The sequence below is a fragment of the Alligator mississippiensis genome, chromosome 1, assembly GCF_030867095.1.
Source record: "Alligator mississippiensis isolate rAllMis1 chromosome 1, rAllMis1, whole genome shotgun sequence".
Taxonomy (NCBI): Eukaryota; Metazoa; Chordata; order Crocodylia; family Alligatoridae; genus Alligator; species Alligator mississippiensis.
The window spans coordinates 5,620,925-5,642,624 of NC_081824.1; the positions used below are offsets into that span (position 1 = coordinate 5,620,925).

A 21,700-nucleotide genomic window follows, 5' to 3' on the forward strand; every position below is an offset into this window, starting at 1 on the left:
TGTACAACAAGGCATTGGCCATTTCCAGAAAGTTTGCCTCACTATGGAGGTGGATAGACGAGAGAAAAAGGGAAAGAGCTTTATCTGTAGTAGCAAATGTTTATATTATTATAATTGTTTCTATTCCCTTTTCCTAATATCTTTCTTTTTCCCCTTCACCCCTTCTGGGTGGCACTTGTGACCTCTTTAATACAGCACTGAACACAATACTTCATGTTTTCAAATTTTATACCTCCCATGGCATGTCCTTAACTACTTTGCACAACTAATTGGTAGTTTTATTGTAAAAACCTTTTTAAAAATATCAAAACTTTAAAAATGTGTAAATCAACACAGCTTTTAGTCTTCAAAAGCTTGTTTGAACCACAGCAATTGTTGGACTTCTGTAACTGAGATTAAGAATTCATCAGTCTTAACATCTCTATAGTGCTGCCTGATGAGGTATATCAGCCCATTAAATGGAATGGCTCCTATTAGTTCACTTTTCTTTTTTAAATATTTAATTACTGTAAAGAGGTGGCCTATGTCTGAATTTAAAAGATTATATCCTTCAAGTCATTTTTAGTATTCTAAGTAGAGCTCTTTCTGATTAGGGACTGAACAGAAAAGTTTTCAAATGTGGCATCCCTTAGGCCAGTTTGGAAAAAAAAATTAGCAATGACTTAACAGAACAGCATCTGGACAACAGGTAGTACATGCAAAGTACCTATGATGTGATTGGAATAATAGAGACTTGGTGGGATAGTTTGCATGACTGAAGCATGGTCATGGATGGGTACAAACTGTTCAGGAAGGACAGGCAGGGGAGAAGAGGAGTTTCACTTTATATTCAGAGCTCCAGCATGAAACTGGAGATAGGCTTGTTGAGAGTCTCTGGGTTAGGGCGAGAAGAGAGAGCAACAAGGGTGATGTTGTGGTGAGGTCTGCTGTAGACCACCAGATCAGGAAGAAGTGGTAGATGAGGCCTTCTCCAAACAGGTGGCAGAAGTTTCCCAGTCATAGGCCCTGGTTCTCATGGGGGACTTCAGTCCCCCTGACATCTGCTGGCACGGCAATACAGTAATATGCAGGCAATCCAGGATGATTTTGGAGAGTGTTGGGGGCAACTTCCTGGTGCAGGTTCTGGAACAGCCAACTAGGGGCCGTGCTCTTCTTGACCTGCTGCTCACAAACAGGGAAGAATTGGTGGGGAATGTAGTAGTGGATGACAACTTGGGCAGCAGTGACCATGAGATGATTGAACTTAGGATCCTGAGGAAAGGAAGGATGGAGAGCAGCAGAGTAAGGACCCTGGACTTCAGAAAAGCAGACTTTGGACTCGCTCAGGAAACTCATGGGCAGGATTCCCTGGGAAGTCAGTTTGGAGAGAGAGAGAGAGAGAAGAGTCCAGGAGAGTTGGCTGTACTTTTAAAGAAGCCTTACTGAGAGTGTAAGAGCAAACCATCCCGATATGCAGGAAGACTAGCAAATATGGCAGAAGACCAACTTGTCTTAGCAGGGAACTCTTCAGTAAACTAAATCATAAAAAAGGAAGCTTCTAAGAAGTGGAAACTTTGACAAATAAATAGGGAGGAGTATAAGCATTGCTCGGGCATGCAGGGATGGAGTCAGGAAGGCCAAACCGCAATTGGAGTTGCAGCTAGCAAGGAAAGTGAAGGGTAACAAAGGGTTTCAACAAGTGTGTCAGTAGCAAGAGCAGGATCGGAGAAAGTGTGGGTCCCTTACTGAATAGGAGAGCCAACCTTGTGACAGAAAAAGCTGAAGTGCTCAATGCCGCCTTCTCCTCAGTCTTCACAGGCAAGGTCAGCTCCTAGACTACTGCACCAGGAAATACAGTTTGGGGAGGAGGTTAGCAGCCCTCGGTGGCAAAACAACAGGTTAGGGATTATTTTGAACAGCTGGACATGTACACGTCCATGGGGCTGGACGGGATGCACCCGAGGGCACTGAGGGAGTTGGCAGATGAGATTGCTGAGCCATTGGCCTTCATCTTTGAAAATTCTTGGTGATCGATAGAGCTCCAGGATGATTGGAAAGCAGCAAACATAGTGCCCATATTTAAGAAAGGGAAAAAAGAGGATCATAGGAACTACAGACCAGTCAGCCTCACCTCAGTGAGGAAAAATCATGGAGCATATCCTCAAGGAATCCATTTCTAAGCACTTGGAGGAGAAGAAGGTGATTAGGAGCAGTCAGCATTGATTCACCAGGGGCAAGATAAGCCTGACAAATCTGATTGCCTTCTATGATAAGATGAGTGGCTCTGTGGATGAGAGAGCAGTGGTGTACCTTGATTTCAGCAAGACTTTTGATATGGTCTCCCACAGCATTCTTGCAGGCAAGCTAAGTATGGGCTGGATGAATGAACTGTAAGGTGGATAGAATGCTGGCTGGAGAATTGGGCTTAGAGTAGTAATCAATGGCTCGATGTCTAGTTGGCAACCAGTATCAAGTGGAGTGCCCCAGGGATCGGTCCTGGGGCTGGTTTTGTTCAATATCTTCATCAGTGACCTGGAAGATGGCACAGCGTGTCCCAGCCACCAGCAGGAGGGTTCGGGATTGAGAGAGTGGTCGAGAGTAAAAAGGTAAGAAAGGTTTATTGACTTAACGAACACAACTACATGTAGTATAACAAGACAACAATGACAGACCATAACAATTCGCATCGGCAACTTATCGGCAGTCCCCTCTGATGCCTGATGTATGACAAGTTCCTCTTCTGTAAAGCTCAGTGAAGTCGGGTGTCTCCAATCTGCGCTGTCCGAGGGGTACTGGGAAGAACCCTGGTATTCAGTCCTCGGGCTCCTCGAAATCCACTGGTCCGCTGAATCCAGGTCACCAACTAATCTTTAAATTAGTAGCTTCTCTCACAATGCTGCGTCTTCCTTCTGCTAACTTCCGGATGTGCTAGCCAATTTATAACTTCTGAGATATGCTGTTGACTCACAGCCGCTCACACTCTTACACTACGAACTTTCCTTATGACTGACCAATAGCAGTACAAGCCTTTGCATTTTTCTGATCAGGTTAATTTTAACTTTGTCACTACATACAAGGCCTCACTACACACAAGGCCTCACTAATCTTTTACTTTAATTAAACTCTTAGCGGCAACATACAGCTCACAATGCATGAACAAACAACAAGAAACACCTGGTCTAACTCTCACAGAGCATTCAGCAAGCACCTTCACCACAGAGACACAACTTTCAGCTGTTACAGCGTGCACCTTCAGCAAGTCTGCAGATGACACCAAGCTGGGGGGAGTAGTAGATACGCTGGAGGGTAGGGCTAGGGTTCAGAGAGATCTTGGCAAATTGGAGGATTGGGCCAAAAGAAATCTCATGAGGTTCAACAAGAACAAATACAAAGTCCTGCATTTAGGATGGAACAATCCCATGCACCAGTACGGGTGAGGGCTGACTGTCTGGGCAGCCACTCTGCAGAAAAGAACCTGGGGATGACAGGGGACAAGAAGCTGAACAGGAGCCAGCAATGTGCCCTTGGTGCCAAGAAGGCTACCGGCATCCTGGGCTGCACTGATAGGAATGTTGCCAGCAGATCGAGGACGGCAATTCTTCCCCTCTATTCAGTGCTGGTGAGGCCAAATCTGGAATCCTTTGTCCAGTTTTGGGCCCCCCACTACAGAAAGGATATGGACACATTGGAGAGAGTCCAGCAGAGGCAGCAAAAATGGTTTGGGGGCTGGAGGACATGACTTGTGAGAAGAGGCTGAGGGAACTGGGCTGAAGACTTGAGAGGGGATTTGATAGCAGCTTTCAACTCCCTGCAGGATGGCTGCAAAGAGGATGGAGCTGGACTGTTCTCAGTGGGGGCAGATGGCAGGACAAGGAGCAATGGGCTCAAGCTGCAGCAAGGAAAGCTGAGGTTGGATATTAAGAAAAACTTTCTCACGAGGAGGGTGGTGAAGCACTGGAACAGGCTCCCCAGAGAGGTTGTGGACTCTCCATCCTTGGAGGTTTTGAAGACCCAGCTAGACAAAGCCTCCTCTGGGATGATGTAGCTGGGGCTGGTCTTGCTTTGAACAGGAGGTTGGACTAGATGTGACCTCTTGAAGTTCCTTCCAGCCCTCATTGTCTATGATTCTGTGAGAGGAGCCTGTTGTAGCTCCCTAATATTTGCTTCCCTGCTTTCAGACCCTGGGCTTAAACTTGTGTGAAATACTATCCTGTGGAAATCAATTTGACCATAAACAACTGCAATATTTTCACTATTTTCATGTATTCTGGAGTTCTCGTGAGGCCCTGCAACTCGGATGTAGAGTGGGAAGAAGAATCTAAACCAGTCTCAGTATCAGAACATCACATTTCCTTGCAAAAGAAAATTGTTACCAGGACAACACTGGCATTCATGAGCTTTTAAAACACAAAGACCATATTTAGTGAAAGTGCAAATTGAAGGAGGAACACCGCCCTTTCGGTATCTCTAATCAGGACTAAAGAATTTAAAATTAAGTGGAAAACCTGTTCTGTTAAGAACAGATGGCTTCTCTTTGTAGTCCTGTAGATGCAAATTAAATGTGCCTTTGCTGCCTTTTGACTACTTTGGTCTTTATCCCTTTTCCAAATTTTAGAAATTGGCTTCAAATGACTATAGTGGAAAGCCAGCGTGCCTCATATGTGGTATGTGAACTCTATTCTCCCCAAAGGAATGAGTTCTGAGCTAGCCACAGTAGTTAGGTTTAAATAAAGCAATCACTTCTCTCTGCAATCTTGCACAATAAAGTTAAATGGAAAGAATATTTGGCAAACCCAGAAAGTACATTGAAAATAATTTAATACACAATTCTAAATTAAAATATTTGAGTAAAGCCGTGTGGTTTGGGTTTTGTTTTTTTTTTTTTGGATCCAAGTCCCCTGCGTAAGGAGTTGCATAGCTGACAGGGCAGAGCTTAAGACCTCTGAAATGAAAGAATTAAACATCATCACGAACAGTAACCTTGCTAGCCATATTAGGAGTGGAGTCTTAGCTTTCGGTGCAGTTCTTGTTGCCTGGAATAACAATGATGACAGCATCCAAACCTGCAAAATAAGGCCATTGTGTGGATCATCAGGGTTCACTGAAAACCTGAGAAATGACTTCGCCTTTTCCAAACAGGGAAAGGCAAAAAGGGGGGAAATGTTAGTTTTAGCCACGCTGCTGCCTTTTTAGATTAATTGCCCTTGTGCAAATCCAAAAATCAGATTGGGGGGGGGGAGGAGGGAGAGAATAGTTGGGGCTGATCTACACTGGAGAACTAGTGCATGGAGGCATACAGTAGGTTAGGATGTGAATTCTTAGTGCATGAGGTACTCTACGCTTACTCCCTGTATGGTTACTTATGGCTTCTCTATATGGCTTATATCCTATGACAGCTGCTGGTAATGTGTCCCACCCACTTGCTTGGAAATCAGCAGAGTAAATGACTCAGAAGTAGGCTTGATTGAGCCAGTTCCAAAACTAAGGCTGAAGATGATCTTCAGGAGCACGCTGTGGACTCCTTCTGAACCATTTCCTCTGCCTAATTGCTGGTATTCACACCTAAGCAATAGTTAGTAGGCAGCAGCGGTCCTGAGATCACGGTGGGGCTTGTATAGATGCCCTCCTCCAGACTGCAAGGTTGCTTACTCTACCTTTTAAAAAATGGAATATTACCTTCCATTTAGTATGCACTCCCTGTCTGTGTGGAGTTCATGCACAGTACCTGTTGCAGTGTAAATTCACACACTATCTTACTATGTGCACGCACATACCATGTAGATGCTCCTAAAATTACTGTAAAAGGGGTGAGATCTTGGCTCTGCTCAAATCTCTGGCAAAACTTCTGTTGAAATTAACAGAAGCAGAATTGTATCCTAGGCCTGTGTAAGGTTGGCAGGGTTAATGAGACTGCCTTTTCTTGCAGCTTATTGCATGTGCACTATGAGCAGCAGGCTTGTCTTCTCCATTTTAAACATGGGGTAAGTACTGTATTTACCTGAATCCAAGATGACTTCAAATTGAAGACTTCCCCCAATAATTAGATTACAGCAAAATTCTATACATGAAAAATTAAAAAATCTAAATAGTGAAAGAAACGTGTCCCCTCCTCCACTATGGGGGGGGAGGGGGAACAGCAGCAAGGGACAGGTGGCCTGATCCCTGCAGTGCTTATACCCACTTGTGCCCGCCCTACCCTGCCACTTGCTGCCTGTCCCTCTGTGTCTGCCACCTTGTGGTTCTTGTGCCCTCTTCACCACTTACTCCCTGGCCCCCTTCTCTCCCAGCCTCTCCACAGCTGCCACTTACCCTTAGTCAAGCTCTAGCTCTGGCTCCATCCAGCCAGGCAGTAATGGTTCCCATGCCAGCAGCCCCAGCCCTGGGACCAAGTTGAAGTCGGGGAAGGGGCCAGAGCTGCTGCCCCCACCAGGTAAGTATCAGAAGTAAGGGCAAGTTGTGGGGAGGAAGCAGAGGTGGCACAGGGAGCAGGTGGGGGGGGGTGGGCAGTGGCTGTGGCTGTGACCCTGAGTCTGGGTTGGGGCTGGAGCTGCAGGTGCCACTTGCCCCCCACTTTGTACTTGAATTTGAGAGGAGGGGGTTTTCCCCATTTAAGTAAATCTGGTGATTCTCTTGTATTCAAGGAGCTATAGAAGGGTACCAAGGTTGGTTGTGAGAGATGATGCAGTTCTTGAGGAAGTCTTCTTCCAGGTGGCTCATAAAAAGGTTGGCACCTGGGGACTTTTTACATGCTCCCTAAAATCCACAAACAAGGGAACCCTGGCAGACCTATCATATCCAACCATGGGACCCTAACTGAGGAAATAATCAGGTTTCGTTGAATCAATCCTAAAACCGCTCGTCACCTACAGAGCAACTTTTGTACAAGACGCTACAGACTTTCTACGGAAACTTAAAAACATAGACCACCTTCCCAGCAACACACTCCTAGCCACCACGGACGTTACCCGCCTATATACCAGCATCCCACACCAGGATAGGATCCAAGCCTGCCTTACATATCTACAGGAACAAGATTACAACTCAGAATACAGACCCAAAGATATTACTGACCTTATACACTTCATCCTCACACACAACAATTTCACTTTTAATAATCAACACTTCCTCCAGATGATGGGAACAGCTGTGGGCACTAAAATGGCCCCACAGTATGCCAACCTTTTTATAAGCCACCTGGAAGAAGATTTCCTCAAGAACTGCACCATCAAACCCTTGCTATACTTAAGATCTATCGATAATATCTTCATCATTTGGACTGAAAACCTACAATCTCTGATTGAGTTCCATCAGAAATTCATCAGTCACCATCCCTCCATCCGACTTTCTCTAGAATACTCCAGCACCAGCATCTCCTTTTTAGACACAATGATCAGTATCCAGAATGATAAAATACAGACCACGCTATACAAGAAACCCACAGACCAACATACGTATCTGCACAGAACCAGCAATCACCCTAAACACACCAACAAAGCTGTGATGTACAGCCAAGCCCTCAGATACCACCGCATTTGCACTGAAGAGAACACCTGGGATTGCCACCTCACCAACCTTAAAAAGGCTTTCACCCAACAAGGACATTCCTCCAGAGAGATAGATGCACGTTTGAAAGAGCCACCCAGATACCACATGAAGAACTGCTACAGTACAGAAGAAAACCCCCCACAAATCGCACACTGCTGGTTATGACATATCACCCTTCCCTTTGAACCTGTACGGAAAATTCTCAAACAATTGCAACCCATACTAGAAAGAGACCCTATTCTTACAAAGATCTTCCCAGAGCCACCCATCCTAGCCTTCAAAAAACACCAAACCTCGCTAACCTCATCACCAGAAGCAAACTTCCTCAAGCCCAGAACACACCAAAAGGATCCAGACCGTGCCATGACCAGAAATGCAAAACCTGCCAACACATCTCCACCACCCCCACTATTACTACACCCCACAACAGAGCCATCAGCATTCCTGGATCTTACAGCTGCACCGCCAGGAATGTGGTATATCTCATCCAATGCACCAAATGCCCTGATGGAAAATACGTAGGAGAGACCAAACAACAACTGCGCACCAGAGTGAATGCACACCAGAAATCTATCAAAGACAGAAATACCCAATTACCGGTGGGGGCACATTTCTCACAAGAAAACCACTCTTTCTCCAATCTCTCAGTCCTGATCCTCAAAGGAAACTTACACAACACTTCCCAAAGATGAACCTATGAACTCCACTTCATCAACTTCCTGGATACTAGAGATCATGGACTAAATATAGACATAGGATTTATGACACATTATAGCCTGCCTGACATCTGACTCCCCAGGTCCCCAGGTATCTCTCCACTTTTGTCCCCCTTCTCTTCCCCCCCCGCCTGTCTCTCACCCATTGACTCCTCAGTCTACATTTTCACTGACTACCTGTCTTGTGTGCAGACCAGACCAGCCCCTGGCTTCTTCACTTTTCATCTCATCCAGGAAGAGCACACACCAACTGCTGAAACTTCCTTAGCCTGACGAAGGGTTTTTGAACCCGAAAACTTGCTTAATAACTATTCTCCAACTACTTGGGTTGGTCTAATAAAAGATATCAGATTCACCCAAGGAACCTTGTCTGCATAATGTGTTAATACCATTGTTGCTGGGATTGAACAGGTTTGTAGTCCTGAAGAAAATGAATTGCTTTCCTGTGTGTTATGAGCGCAGCAGTGCTGATTGTTGAGGTCTGTTGATCAGTTATGCCCAGTAAAATCCAAACCAGTTTTAAGAACCGCATGTCTACGTGCACTTCTCATGTTCTCAAGCATATGCTCTCACCATTCCCAAATCTGCCCAAGCCCAGTCCTGGGAGTCTGGATCAATTTGGAAAGTACTTCCCCTTTCATCCTTTTGATCCCCTGTTTATGTTGAGTTGTTTTGCAAGGATGAAGGGGGATGCTGCTGGAGGATATCCAGGCAGTGTCACTTGAATTGGCCTTTTTTTGCCAGATGTCAAGGTTGCAAGGTGTTACCTAGATGTTGAAGTGTATAAAAATGAGTTGTTTCAGTTCCCATTGCCACGCAAGCTTTTAGATGCATGCAGAGAAAGTACATGAGAACTAATAATGGCTGTAAAGGGAAGGCTGGATGTAAAGGGTTTTAAGTAACGTTAAGCAAAAGTGCAGGGAAGGCTGCGAGACTTCCTGCAGGCGGTCTCTTAAGGCTTGCAAGTGTACTTATGATGAGGATACCCAAGGGCTAGAGAAGGAGGTTGCATGAAGGCTGGCGATTGGCCAGAGCCATATGCTGCCAAGCTCTTTGAATCAGTGGTGACCCTGGGGGCCCTTACAGTATGGCAAGGGAAAGTGTCCTACTGTGGCTTGAGAAGGCAGCTCTGCCTAGCAATCTCTGGACAAAGATTAATTGCTGTTTGCTGGAAATATGCTGTAAAATTGTGTTAGCAGATGGCATAGCTCTTCACATAAAGATTGATTCCCTTTTCCACAAGCTGCAAAGAGTCTCCGTGGTTGCTGGCCACTGAGTGCTGTGGCATGAGTATACCATACACTCTTATGTTCCTCTGTGTGCTGCAAGTTGCTTTGTTACCTTGATACTGAATTTTCCTGGGTCCAAAGCAAGCAAAATCTTTGTTCCTGTCATTTGGAAAGTTGTCAAGTCCTGTAGTTGCATGCTTCTAAAACAAAGTGACTACTGAAATTCAATACACTATTTCCTTTTTCCCCTCAAGGCCGCTGCTTTGGTAGAAAGGCATGGAGTGCGAAGGGGAGATGGGCCATGTTTCAAGGGGGAACAAAATTGCCAGCATGAGGGGGGTCCTGTCTGTTACATTACACCTACCCGAGGTTTCCCGTTACCATGGGCCCTGAACCAGCAGTCTTCAGAAATTTGACCAAAGCAGTCATTGCTGTGGGCTTGCTGCTAGGAAACTCATTGTACCAGCGCTGCATCCACATTACATTGTGCTGCTTCAGTTGTGCCAAATAGAACATTGTGTTACTTAGAAATGTCCAGAAAGTAAAACGTGTTTTTCTTGCTTAAGTTTTGCTTATTGTCTGGATTCCTTACAAGAAAAGTGGCTTGATGCTTTCTAAAGCAAAAGCCACACTGCTCCTTATTGTCCATCTTGCAGAACAAGTTTGTGGATCTAGCCCAAGGGTGAGCAAAACAGAGTATCTGACAGGCAGCCAGACTCCATTTCCCAGAAGCCCCTGCCCACATGGCTGGGGCTGGTCTCCATGGAGATCTCAGCCATAGTTGTACTGTGATAGCGCAAGGCTGGGATTGCTGTGGAGACTGGCCCCAGCCGTGCTGGCAGAGCAGGTGGCAGGGCAGGGTAGGGGGTTGCTCCGGAGCTTCTGGAATCTTGTGGCAGGGGCAGCGTGGGCCAGGGCCAGGGCAGAGCTGCAATCTGCAGCCTGCATGTTCCAAGCAGGGGTGCATAGGCAGCAAATCATGGCTGCGCCTGGCTCCTTGCTGCAGTGGCAGCCTGGTCCTGAGCCAGGGCAGAGCTGCAATCTGCTGCCTGTGCACCCCTGCCCAGACCGTGCAGGCTGCAGATAGCAGCTCTGTCCTGGCCCCGGACTAGGAGGCCCCTGCCTCAAGATCCCAGGACTCCAGAGCAGCGCCCTGCCCTGCCCCGCCAGTGCAGTTGAGGCTGGTTTCCGTGGCAACCACAGCCTTGTGCTATCACAGCACAGCTGCAGCTGGGTTCTACATGGAAACCAGCCCCAGCTATGCAGGCAGAGGCTGCTGGGAAATGAAGTCCACTGCTGGCTGGATCGGACCCGCGTGCCCAATTTTGCCCATCCTGATCTAGCCTTCACAGATCACATTGCATCCAGTATCAAAGTGTGGATGCTGCTGTTTACATCCCACTGTAACCAACATAGCTTTACTTGTAGTGTAGCTGCCCATTTACTAAAAACCTACCTTGTATCTTAAAAAACCCCTATCAAAATTTTTGGAAAATGTTCCTTTTTTACACTTTCAAATGTTTCTTCTTTCCCTCTCCATAGCTCTGGTTCCATTTCAGTATCCTGAAATTAGCACATCTATCTCTGGGTGGGTGGAAGACAGAAATGGTAAATTGAAACTTTTCTTGGCATATTATAGAAACTCACCCCTTTTTGCAGTAATTGAATTCAGTGGTGCTCTCAGCCTTCAGGCCCTGTGGCCAGATGAGTGGCGTGGGGCTGGTCTGCAGGCTGGATCCAGTGTGGGGTCAGCACGTGGGGTTGGTCCATTCATGCGATGCAGCATGTCAGCTGGCCCCGCACACCAGATCAAGCTGCAAAGCGACCCTACATGCCAGCCCAACCCTGCACACCATATCTGGGTGCAGTTCAGCCCTGTACGCTGTGGGACAGGGTGGCTAAAGCACCCTGCCACGGGAACGCAAGGAGGAACACAAAGAAAGGAAACTTACCAAGAGACGCTGAGCAAACCGCAGCGAGCTGAGGCAGGGAAGGCTCTGTGCCCCGACTAATTAAGGAAACCAGCTGGGGCTGCAACAGTTCAAAGGCTGCTGCAGCAAGCCCTGCTGCTGGAGTTCAAGCCCATGATAGGGAGAATGGCATGGCAAGAGAAGAAGAAAAAGCCATGCTGAAAAGTTAAAAGAAAAACAGCTGAATCAGGAAATCAGCAAATCACGTTCTGCCATGGGGGATATAGCCAGCCAAGAACGGAATTTAAAGGGACGCTGAGGGAGCAGCTGGGGTGGGACTGGAGAAAAGGAGAGCAAGGTGAACAAAGGGAAGATGACGAGAGATGAGAGAAGGAACGAACCCCAGGGCTTGGAGGAAAGCCCCGGCCCCGTGACTTACCTGGTTCCCTGGCTTACCTGGTGAGAGCCAGCGAAGAAACAGAGGAGACTGCTCTGTCGGTGAGTCCAGTCCCAAGAGGTGGAGATAACTCCTTCAGGATCCTAGAGGAAAAAAGAGGCATGGACGAGATTATACCCCAAGGAGGGTTAAGTCCGTCCCGACCCTGAAAGTAAGGATGGGATTGGGACTAAGAGATGGCAAGCAGCCAGCTTAAAGGAGGACCCCTCAGCCAAGGAATCCATAAGACTGAGACCAGATCCTCAGTACAGCAGGCGAGCAACAACGCACCTGGAACATCTGGTGTGATTAGGGCTGGGGATGGTGGAGCCCTGTGAAGATAAGCTGACCTCCTGAGCCTATAACCGATCCTTTTGTCTCCCAAAAGTGTTTTGGCATATCACTCTCTAACGTCAAGGCGTGGCAGGCGATTTTCCGAAGGACAGAACACTACTATTCCAGCAGACAGATAACTCTACTCCAGGTGACACGCCACCCACCTCTTACACAGTGATTCAACTCCTTGCATCAGGTCTGGCTGTGGAGCCATCCTGCATACTGATGTGATGTGTGGGGCCATGTCATCCAACCCATAGGGCTTCCCACACATCTGGAAATTTGGGGTGTCTGTAAACGTGCTGGGAAGCTGCTCTGACATGCTGTAATTACAGCACGTGTCAGAGCAGACTCGATTAATCAAGTCTGCAGGAGCATGGTAATTACCACACTCTAGCAGCCTCCTGTATCCTGTGTATCAGCATCCCTGCGCTTCAAAATGGCATCAGAGGTGCTTGTTGAACAAGCTTTAGTGCTGCCATTTTGAAGTGTGGGGCTGCTAATACATGAGAGAATGCTGTGCTTTAACTAATTAGAGCAGCTCCAAGAGCTGCTTTAAAGTGCCTCCCTCCACCTCTGGAGTGTGTGTAAAAGAGCCTGTGGTAGCAGCATTATATACTGCAGCTTCCAGTAGCTTCCACAGCCACGGCCGTTAACACTGCCATCACTCCCCCAGTGCAGAATTAGTAGACCTTTGGAGAGCCCCACAGACAGGTGAGAGAGCCCCATGAGCAGGAGTTTGAGCATCACTGATGTAATTCATAAGAAGACATGTTCCTGGATGTCTTATTCCATTGACTTAACAGGGGAAAAGCTGAACTAAGAAAATGGTGATTTAAAAATGCAGTCCTACCATGTCTCAGAAGTATTGATTTGCAGTTATTAGAGAAAACCCCAACACTCTTTTTATAAATCTTAGTGTTTTTTGGCTTTTACCATTGTTCAATGGTTTTTGAAGACTAGAATTGTCTCCCTTTCTATCTACTAATAAATGGTGTGTTTTTCTTTAGCTTGTTTATAAAAATGGCATGGGAGACGGTGTCAAAAGCCTTGCTGAAGTCAAGGTATATCACATCCACTGCTCTTCCCACCCTCCCTACCTCCACAGAGCTTGTCACTTGATGGAAAGAAATCGGGTTTGTTAGGCATGACTTGCTCTTGGTGAATCCATAGGAGCTTTCCCTGATCACTGTTCTCCTCTAGGTGCTTTGCAATAGATCCCTTGAGTGCCACCTCCATGATTTTTCAGGTGTTGAGGTCAGACTGACTTGTCAGTGGTTCCCTGTATCCTCCTCTTTCCCTTTCTTAAAGATGAGCACTATATATATGTTCTTTTCCAATCATCTGGGACCTCGCCCAACCTTCATGAGTTCTCAAGGCAGGTAGCCAGAGGTTCGGAAATGACCTCAGACAGTTCCTTCAGTAACTTGTGGTGCGTCCCATGTGGCCCAGCTGACTTGAAGGCATCTGGCTTCTCTAAGTAATCTCTAACCTGTTCTTCCTCTGCTCTAGGCTGTTCATCTCTGTCCCTGTCTCTGCCAACTGTGTTCATCATCTCATAGCTGAGCCTATTTGTGAAGATAGGTTAAAAAAATGCATTAAATAGAATGCATTAAAATGCATTAAATATTTTAGCCTTCTGTGTATCATCTGTAACTAGATTGCTTTTGCATTCTGTATGGGACCTATGGTTTCTCTGGTCTTCCTCTTGCTTTTAACATACTTGTAGAATCCCTTTTTATTGCCTCTCATGCCCCTTGCCAGCGGAGTCTCAAAATGTGTCTTGACCTTTTTAACTTTCTCCCTGCATGCCCGTGCAATACTCTTATACTCTTCCGTAGTAATATGACCAGGTTTCCAAATGGCAATAATAGGATAATATGGTAATACAGGCTAGCAACACATAACTCCCTTTTCTCCCATAATACTTGTGCCCTTCCCCTATTCCCAAGAGAATTCACTACCTGCTTTTATAGTTATGAAATCAAGTAACTATGGGGGTTTTCAGCCCCTTCAGTTCTGAAATTCAGCGTTAAGGAGTCTTGGTGTCATTGTGATGGATTTCCTTTAAGAGCTGCAGTTCAGAATTGCTGTTAGCACTACTTAGGATGTTGTGATTTATGACATTACCCAAGGCATTAAATATGGTTATTTTGGGCCCCTACTTCTCTCATATTATTTACAGGCCCTGATTTCATAATGTTTTCTCTCATCAAAACCTTGAGTGCTTGGTCAGTCACTAACTATGACGCCTAACTTGGCTTCAAGGTAAATACAGATTTATTTCTTGAAGGTTAAAGGAAGTAAATCTTTCTTACCCATCAGTAAATTCATAAGACTGAATTTATGAGTGAATTCAGCTCATGAGCCAAGCCTAATTTCCATTTTGGGATACATCTATGATGAAAGAACTGCGATTTCAGTTGGCTTACCTAGTGTGTTCGTATCTTGCTTGGGTAAGATGAATGGGACTGGAAGTACTTGGAACTTGGTACTGGGTTAGAAGCAGCTCCAGCTCAAATTGTAGTAGATGCTAAGGGAGGAGAGTCTCATCAGCTTTCAGCTGGCAAGAGTAGTTTAAAAATCCTACTATAAAATTCTGTGGCGTTACTTTATCCCAAAGGCAGCTTGCCTTCTCCAGTATTTTTCAGGGTGTTTGGGATCATTACCAGTATACAAGCTAAGGCATCCAGCTAAGAAAGCAGTGGTCTCCAGTGGGTCTGCATTTAGACAGACAACAAGATTAAGCAACCATGGGATTTTTTTTTCTTTTTTAATAGAAGGGGGAAGTCTTTGATGTCTCAGCTGCGTGATGAATGTAAATCATTGCAAGGGAAGGCAGGGTAGATTTTTACCTATAACTAATCAAAGTAGATATATAGCACAAGCTTTCCTGGGCTGAAGCTCATTCTACCTTTCTGACCATTCTAGGCCCAGACCCTCCTTGATTTCAATGCAAGCTGAATACCTATGTTTTTCTGTGACTTCCTCTTAGTTTCTGTACTAAATGACAGCCTCTCAAAGTATCTGTTTGTGTCAAGTGAAAGCTGGTGTCTGAGTGCTGCATTGACATTTGCAGCTTTTCCCAAACACTAGAGTTTCCAGAATGATTGAAAAAAAGCCAAAATGAGTCACAAGACAAAACGTGGTTTACTGTTGTTGCTGTCTGCAACTGTTGCTTAGAGCTATTTAACTTTTTTTTTCCAGCCGTTTCATCCTATGGTGAATCTGGAATGCTCAAGGGATTTTCGGCCATTTTTATGCGCCCTGTATGCTCCTGTCTGCATGGAATATGGACGTGTCACGCTCCCATGTCGGAGGCTCTGCCAGCGGGCATACAGTGAATGCTCCAAACTCATGGAGATGTTTGGAGTCTCTTGGCCAGAGGATATGGAATGCAACAGGTGAGCAAATTGTTTTTTCCAAAACCCCATGTAAACCTTTTAATATGTTCCAGGATGTTTTAAACTCTCTCTCAGTACATCAGAATTTTCCACTACAAATATGCCTGTTTTGTCCGTTCTTTGTTTAGCGTAACAGGCTGTTTCCTGGAGAGGAAATTGAATTCATATTTTTGCTGTTTCCCTCTCCCTCCCCCTCAAAACTCTGACAACACCTATAAGTAATTAGAGTAGACAAGGCATGCATAGTTTTAAGGAGATGGGTATACTAATTCCATTTTATTTTTTCCTTTATTTTTGCACAGTGCATCAGTCTGGGTAAAGCTGAATTATGTGGCCTTGGGTTAATATCACTTTACAGCTTTAATCCAGTCTTGCAAAACTATACTTACCTGAGATCTATAGGTTTTGGTGTCTTATTTCTGATGGGAGAGTAAAATGTAAAGCATTTTTTGAAATTTAAGCAAGCACCCCCCCCCCCCCCAGACTGTTTGCAAATAAAACTTCAATTTTATGTGAAGGGGATTGCTTTAGGGCAAATTTTTAGCAGGTGATATTTCTGTGCTGCGTGCAACAGAGGATATACATAAATGGGCACAGTTGAAACTTGCTTCCTTTTGTGTGTGTTTAATTGGTGACTTTTTGACTAATGAAGATAAAGGGGCCACAAATGCAACCCTGGTGTCCTGCCAAAAAGTCTTCCCTGTCTCTGGCTTTCTGCATAGCTGTCTGGTCCCTCCTTCAGCATAAGCCAGATCCTTCAAGGTCAGCCTTCCTTTCCCCCCCAGACTCCCTAATGACACACAAGCTATCTTCTGGGTCCAGACATTCCCATCCACACCAGCTGGTTGTCACTTGTGGCATCGAAGAACAGAACTCTTGAAGCTTTTATACAATCCAATTACAGGACTTATTAGAGACGCTTATAACAGCATGTGCCATTTATTTATTTCTGATCTGTTCTTCACTTTAGAGTGGCTTTGGTCTACACGCAAACTCGGAACTAGCAAAGAATGCTTAGACAAAGAACATGTAAAAAGACTTCTGTTTGTTTTTTCCAAAGCCCTCTCCAATTTAAATCTTGCTTAAATTAACTTTCCCTTTCCTGCAACACATTAAAAAAAAATGTATAAGTACTGTAGACCAGGGTTGTCAAAGGTCCACCTTGGAGCACTCTCATCCAACCTCCCTTACTGCCTGTGGGTCTCGGATTAAACCCACATACAGCTGTAGCATGTGCTGGACCAGGCTCACACACTGTACAGGGTGTGTGGGGCTGGTCCTTGGTGCACACTGTCGGCTGCACTTGGGGCCTGTCTGTAGGCCCGATACAGCGCGAGCACCACCGCAGTGCTGCCCACAAGGCCAGATGAGTTTAACACTCCTGCTGTAGACAATGTTGTCAGTTATAGATCATGACATTTTAAATTTTAGGGGACTTCTTGCTTTTTACATTTGGAGCCAACCCCAAAATACACGAATGCCTAGGAACCAAAATTGCATCTTAAAAATGCACACTAAAATTTAAACCTTCTTGTTGGCTGGTTAGAGGAAGACTCCACTTACAGTATCCTAGTCTCTGGCTTTGGGGAGTTGCTGTTTGCTTCACCTTTATTCTTGTTTCCATCTCACCCTCCCTTTTCTTCACATTTTATTCCATCACACAGCTTTCCTGTGAGCCCATTCTTGCTTCTAACCTATACAATTAGCACTTCCCTTCCCCTACGTTATTCTAACCCCCACTGCTGCTGTCTCCTCTCCTTCATATGCAAGCTGTAAGCTTCTCCTTTCCTTAGAGTTTCTCTTCTGTGTGCAGTCCCTCATCTCAGTGTCCTGTTTTCCTGCTGCTATTTCAGAATCAGTCTCCCCTGAGTGCAGCTTGGCTTCAGTACCTTTGTAAGCAAGAGAGAGAGGAGGATAGCCATCTTAGTATGAAGTGAGGCACCAGGCAGGACAGGATAGTACCTTGGTATTTTTACACATACTTTGGGACACAGCGCCAGGCACTTTAATTAGCAAGCTATGCAAATTAAAAGTGTCCACACGTCACATGCATCAGCGTCCCCACGTTGAAAAACAGTGGCAGGGCATTGTGAACTAAAGTTCAGTGTGTTTTAGTTAAGAGGACCCCGCCGGCATTTTTTCAGCACAGAGACGCTGATGCACATGACACGGAAGGCTGCCAGAGCGCATCAATTTCCATGCTTGCACAGACTCGATTAATCGAGTCCGCTCTGATGCGCTGGATTTCCAGCACGTCAGAGCAGACTCCCCACATGTCTGTAGGAACTGTGGGTGACTAACTGATTCGTCTGTACTCGTGGATGGCACCACGCTCAGCTGACTGAAATGGACTGCTACGACCAGTCAGTCTCTAAGGTGCTACCCTGTCCTGCCTTTTGTAAACACTGGGAGCTTGTGATTAGTTTGCTAAAGACCAACCTCCCTTCCATATGAAGAAAGCAGGGCAGGATGTCACCTTAGAGACAAACTTGTCAGAATCTGTAAAGTGCTGCCCTGCCCCACCTTCTGCCTCGCTTCAGACTAACACAGCTAATAACCTTTCTCTTTTTCCATTTGAAGAAAATGGGGAAATGGTGCGGCCATGTTGCTTTGCATCTACCTCATCAAAAGCAATTGGCAAATGACGACCATTCAGTTTCATGAGAAGGCAAGAATAGGAAATCATATGTCAGCTTGAACTGCCACAGAATTTGCCATGTAATGAAACGTAGAGAGAAGAAACCACTCTTTCCTTTATTTATTTATTTTTTTAAAGAAAAGGTGTGTAGCTGTCAAGAGCACTGAGCTTTGTTTGATGAAAGTTTAAAACTGCCAAAACTTTGATACTGGTATCGGTATAATTCTGTGCTTAGTAACTTTTAAAATAAAAACAGGAAAAATTATTTCTTGTTAAAGCAAATGACAGCAAGCCAATACAAAAAAATCTAGTGTATCATGCATGGCAGGAGCTGTCAACCCAAAACTGTTCCTAAAAAAGCTTAAAAAAACCCACTAAAATACTTCAAGTTAAGTGATTGAATAGTCCTAGAAAGTTGTAAGAGTATTTGAATGCTTAAGTGTTTTATGAGACCTGCTCTGAATTGGGAAAAATGGGTAAAATATTCATATTTTAATTTAATTAATTATAAACAAATAATATGCATTTTTAACTTATGATATGTTATTTTTTAGATTCCCGGATTGTGATGAGCCTTATCCTCGTCTTGTAGACCTCAGTTTAGCTGGGGAGCCCACAGAAGAGACCCCAGTGGCAGTGCAGAGGGACTATGGCTTTTGGTGCCCCCGGGAATTAAAAATAGACCCCGATCTGGGTTACTCCTTCCTGAGAGTACGAGACTGTTCTCCTCCTTGCCCAAACATGTACTTCAGGCGTGAAGAACTCTCCTTTGCCCGTTACTTCATCGGAGTTATTTCGATCGTCTGCCTTTCTGCCACCTTGTTTACTTTCTTAACTTTTCTGATTGATGTCACACGATTCCGCTATCCAGAAAGACCCATTATATTTTACGCCGTGTGTTACATGATGGTGTCGTTAATTTTCTTCATTGGCTTTCTGCTTGAAGACCGAGTAGCTTGTAACGCATCTAGTCCTGCCCAGTACAAGGCTTCTACAGTGACACAGGGCTCTCACAACAAAGCTTGCACCATGCTTTTCATGGTGCTTTATTTCTTTACCATGGCTGGCAGTGTTTGGTGGGTCATTCTTACCATCACATGGTTCTTGGCAGCTGTGCCAAAGTGGGGCAGTGAAGCAATTGAAAAGAAAGCATTGCTCTTCCACGCCAGTGCATGGGGCATTCCTGGAACTCTGACCATCATCCTTTTAGCAATGAATAAAATTGAAGGTGACAACATTAGTGGCGTGTGTTTTGTTGGCCTCTATGACGTGGATGCACTAAGATATTTTGTTCTTGCTCCCCTCTGCCTGTATGTGGTGGTTGGAGTTTCTCTGCTGCTAGCTGGCATTATCTCCCTCAATCGGGTTCGCATTGAAATCCCGTTAGAAAAAGAAAACCAGGACAAGTTGGTGAAATTCATGATCCGGATTGGCGTGTTCAGCGTTTTATACCTTGTACCACTCTTGGTAGTAATTGGCTGCTATTTCTATGAGCAGGCTTACCGAGGTGTGTGGGAGACGACATGGATACAGGAACGCTGCAGAGAATATCATATCCCGTGCCCTTATCAGGTGAGGAAACAAAAGTGGCATGTCCTGAAATTCCGAGAAACAGGAAGGGATGAGTTGTCTTAAGGACTAATTTGCTATCCCTTACAAAAGCAGCTGCTGCTCCGAAAAGGGATGGATCCTGGAATTATTCTTATTGTTGAAATGCACTTTTTGAGGATTAGCTATTACAAGGCAGTTCCACAAATGCATTTAATGTGCCGTGAACCTCTGTGACAGCCTTGGAGAACTGACTTCTTGTTTATAGATAGTGTGGTTTTTCATGTTTTTGTCAGTCTGATGTTTTTATGACACCTGGGGACTTGGCAGGGGGGAAGTATTTTCATTCTGATTTTAAGGACAGAGTTTACGGGCTTGACGGGGAATCAGATATTTAAGATCTGCCCTAAAGGAAGAATGGTGTGAAAATGAAAACCATTAATAGTCTGTTTAACAATTTTCCATTGTGTTTTTTTGTTAACTGTTCAATCATGTTTTAGCTTACAGATTTTCATGGTCTCAGACAGGTTGTATGCATCAAAACAACTTTTTTTTTTAATATATCGTCTAAAGCAACCTGTGTAAAAAGCCCAAGCTTTCAGCTTATTGGTTTTATTATTTAAAAGAAACAGTTACACTTGACTGATCAAAATGTTTGATACAGTTACCATGGAAGTAGAAGCTATTGAAAATATTAGGTGCCGGACTGTCCAGCACTTAACTGTATTATCTTGTTGTAACTACAGGTTAAGAGGAGGAAAAAACTCTAGGAGAGAAGTTAATTAAATGAAGCCTAGGGGTTTTGTGCCAAAAAGTTGTTTCTAAAGCATCGAAATGGGCATTTCTAGAGTGACATCTGTTTTTATATCTCATTGGGGAGTACTTTTATTTGAAGGAGGTTATATAACAAAATTCATCTACAGGAGCTAGAATACCATGTGCATCATCAAAGCTTGCATTTTAATACCATGAAAATACCATCTGCTGGTTTGGGTAGTTTATATGTCTCAGTATTCCTTATATTACCTTTTAGCCCTTTTTATTGTTTTTCCTCTTGCATTATATGAGGGTTATCCTCCTCACTTCCACCTAATGTTTGAGCACTTTTATGGCAGGAAATAGCAGTGAATGGGTGTATTCCATTTCATTTGCTTGATTGACTCCTCATAGCTGTGCTTTTTGTGTGTCTACTGTTTTGTAACGTGGAATTGGTTAATCTTTTTTTTAAAAAATGTACTTATATAAAAAAAATTCCAGTCCAACACGTATGTAACCTACAGTCAGAGGGCATGGTGTTTCTTCAGAATTCAGTGTATAGAGTAGTTTAAAGATTGAAATATGCAGGGTCCTAACTAGCAAAATCCTGGTGAGTGGAACAATGTCAGTATATTGTAAAATGCTACTCAAATCTCCAGTATACTGTTAACATTATAATGGCTCAGCAGGAATCATTGTATTGTTAATGGAGGAACAATAATGGTTCCATTCACAGCAAATTGGGTCGAAGGAGCCATAGACCCTGAGTAGTATTAGAAGGTTTTTTCCCTCAATCTTTTCATTTTTTTTTCCCTTTTAAGCTTCTCCAGTTTAAACTATCCAGGCTTCCGGGGGGGGGGGGGGGGGGTGTCAGGAGGGGTAGGGGAGTTAAGTGTCCTTGGATAGTCAAAGCCAGTTGGGAGGGAAGATTAAGATTCGGGCCCAGTTTCTGAGTCTTCACATGCTCTTTAGATAATCTTAAAATGTTTGAAAACTACTTTTGTTCTGACCCAAATCCAGTCTTCATTTAGTTTTTACTTGGGCAGAACTTAAGGTCAGCAAATTATGCCCAAGAACACTTAAGATTTTGCACTATTAAGAACTCGATCCCACAGCACAATGGCTGACTAAATTGTTGTTTTCTGGTTTGTTTTGGATTTGGATAATTTTTTTGCAATCATGGCATGAATTTACATTTAAAGT

At 44.6% G+C, this 21,700-nt stretch overlaps 1 protein-coding gene across 4 annotated transcripts in view; it reads left to right on the top strand.

Moving 5' to 3' along the window:
* Positions 1 to 21,700, top strand: part of FZD3 (frizzled class receptor 3) — an 89,526-nt gene that overhangs the window by 27,846 nt on the left and 39,980 nt on the right. For 3 of the 4 annotated variants that reach the window (XM_019483810.2, XM_059728395.1, XM_006260259.4), the window contains exons 3-4: positions 15,359 to 15,555; positions 18,748 to 19,765. The exons of the other annotated variant lie outside the window; for it this stretch is intronic. In XM_019483810.2, the coding sequence (XP_019339355.1) occupies positions 15,359 to 15,555; positions 18,748 to 19,765 (1,215 nt within the window). The remainder of the gene's footprint in view (positions 1 to 15,358; positions 15,556 to 18,747; positions 19,766 to 21,700) is intronic. 4 annotated transcript variants of the gene reach the window in all.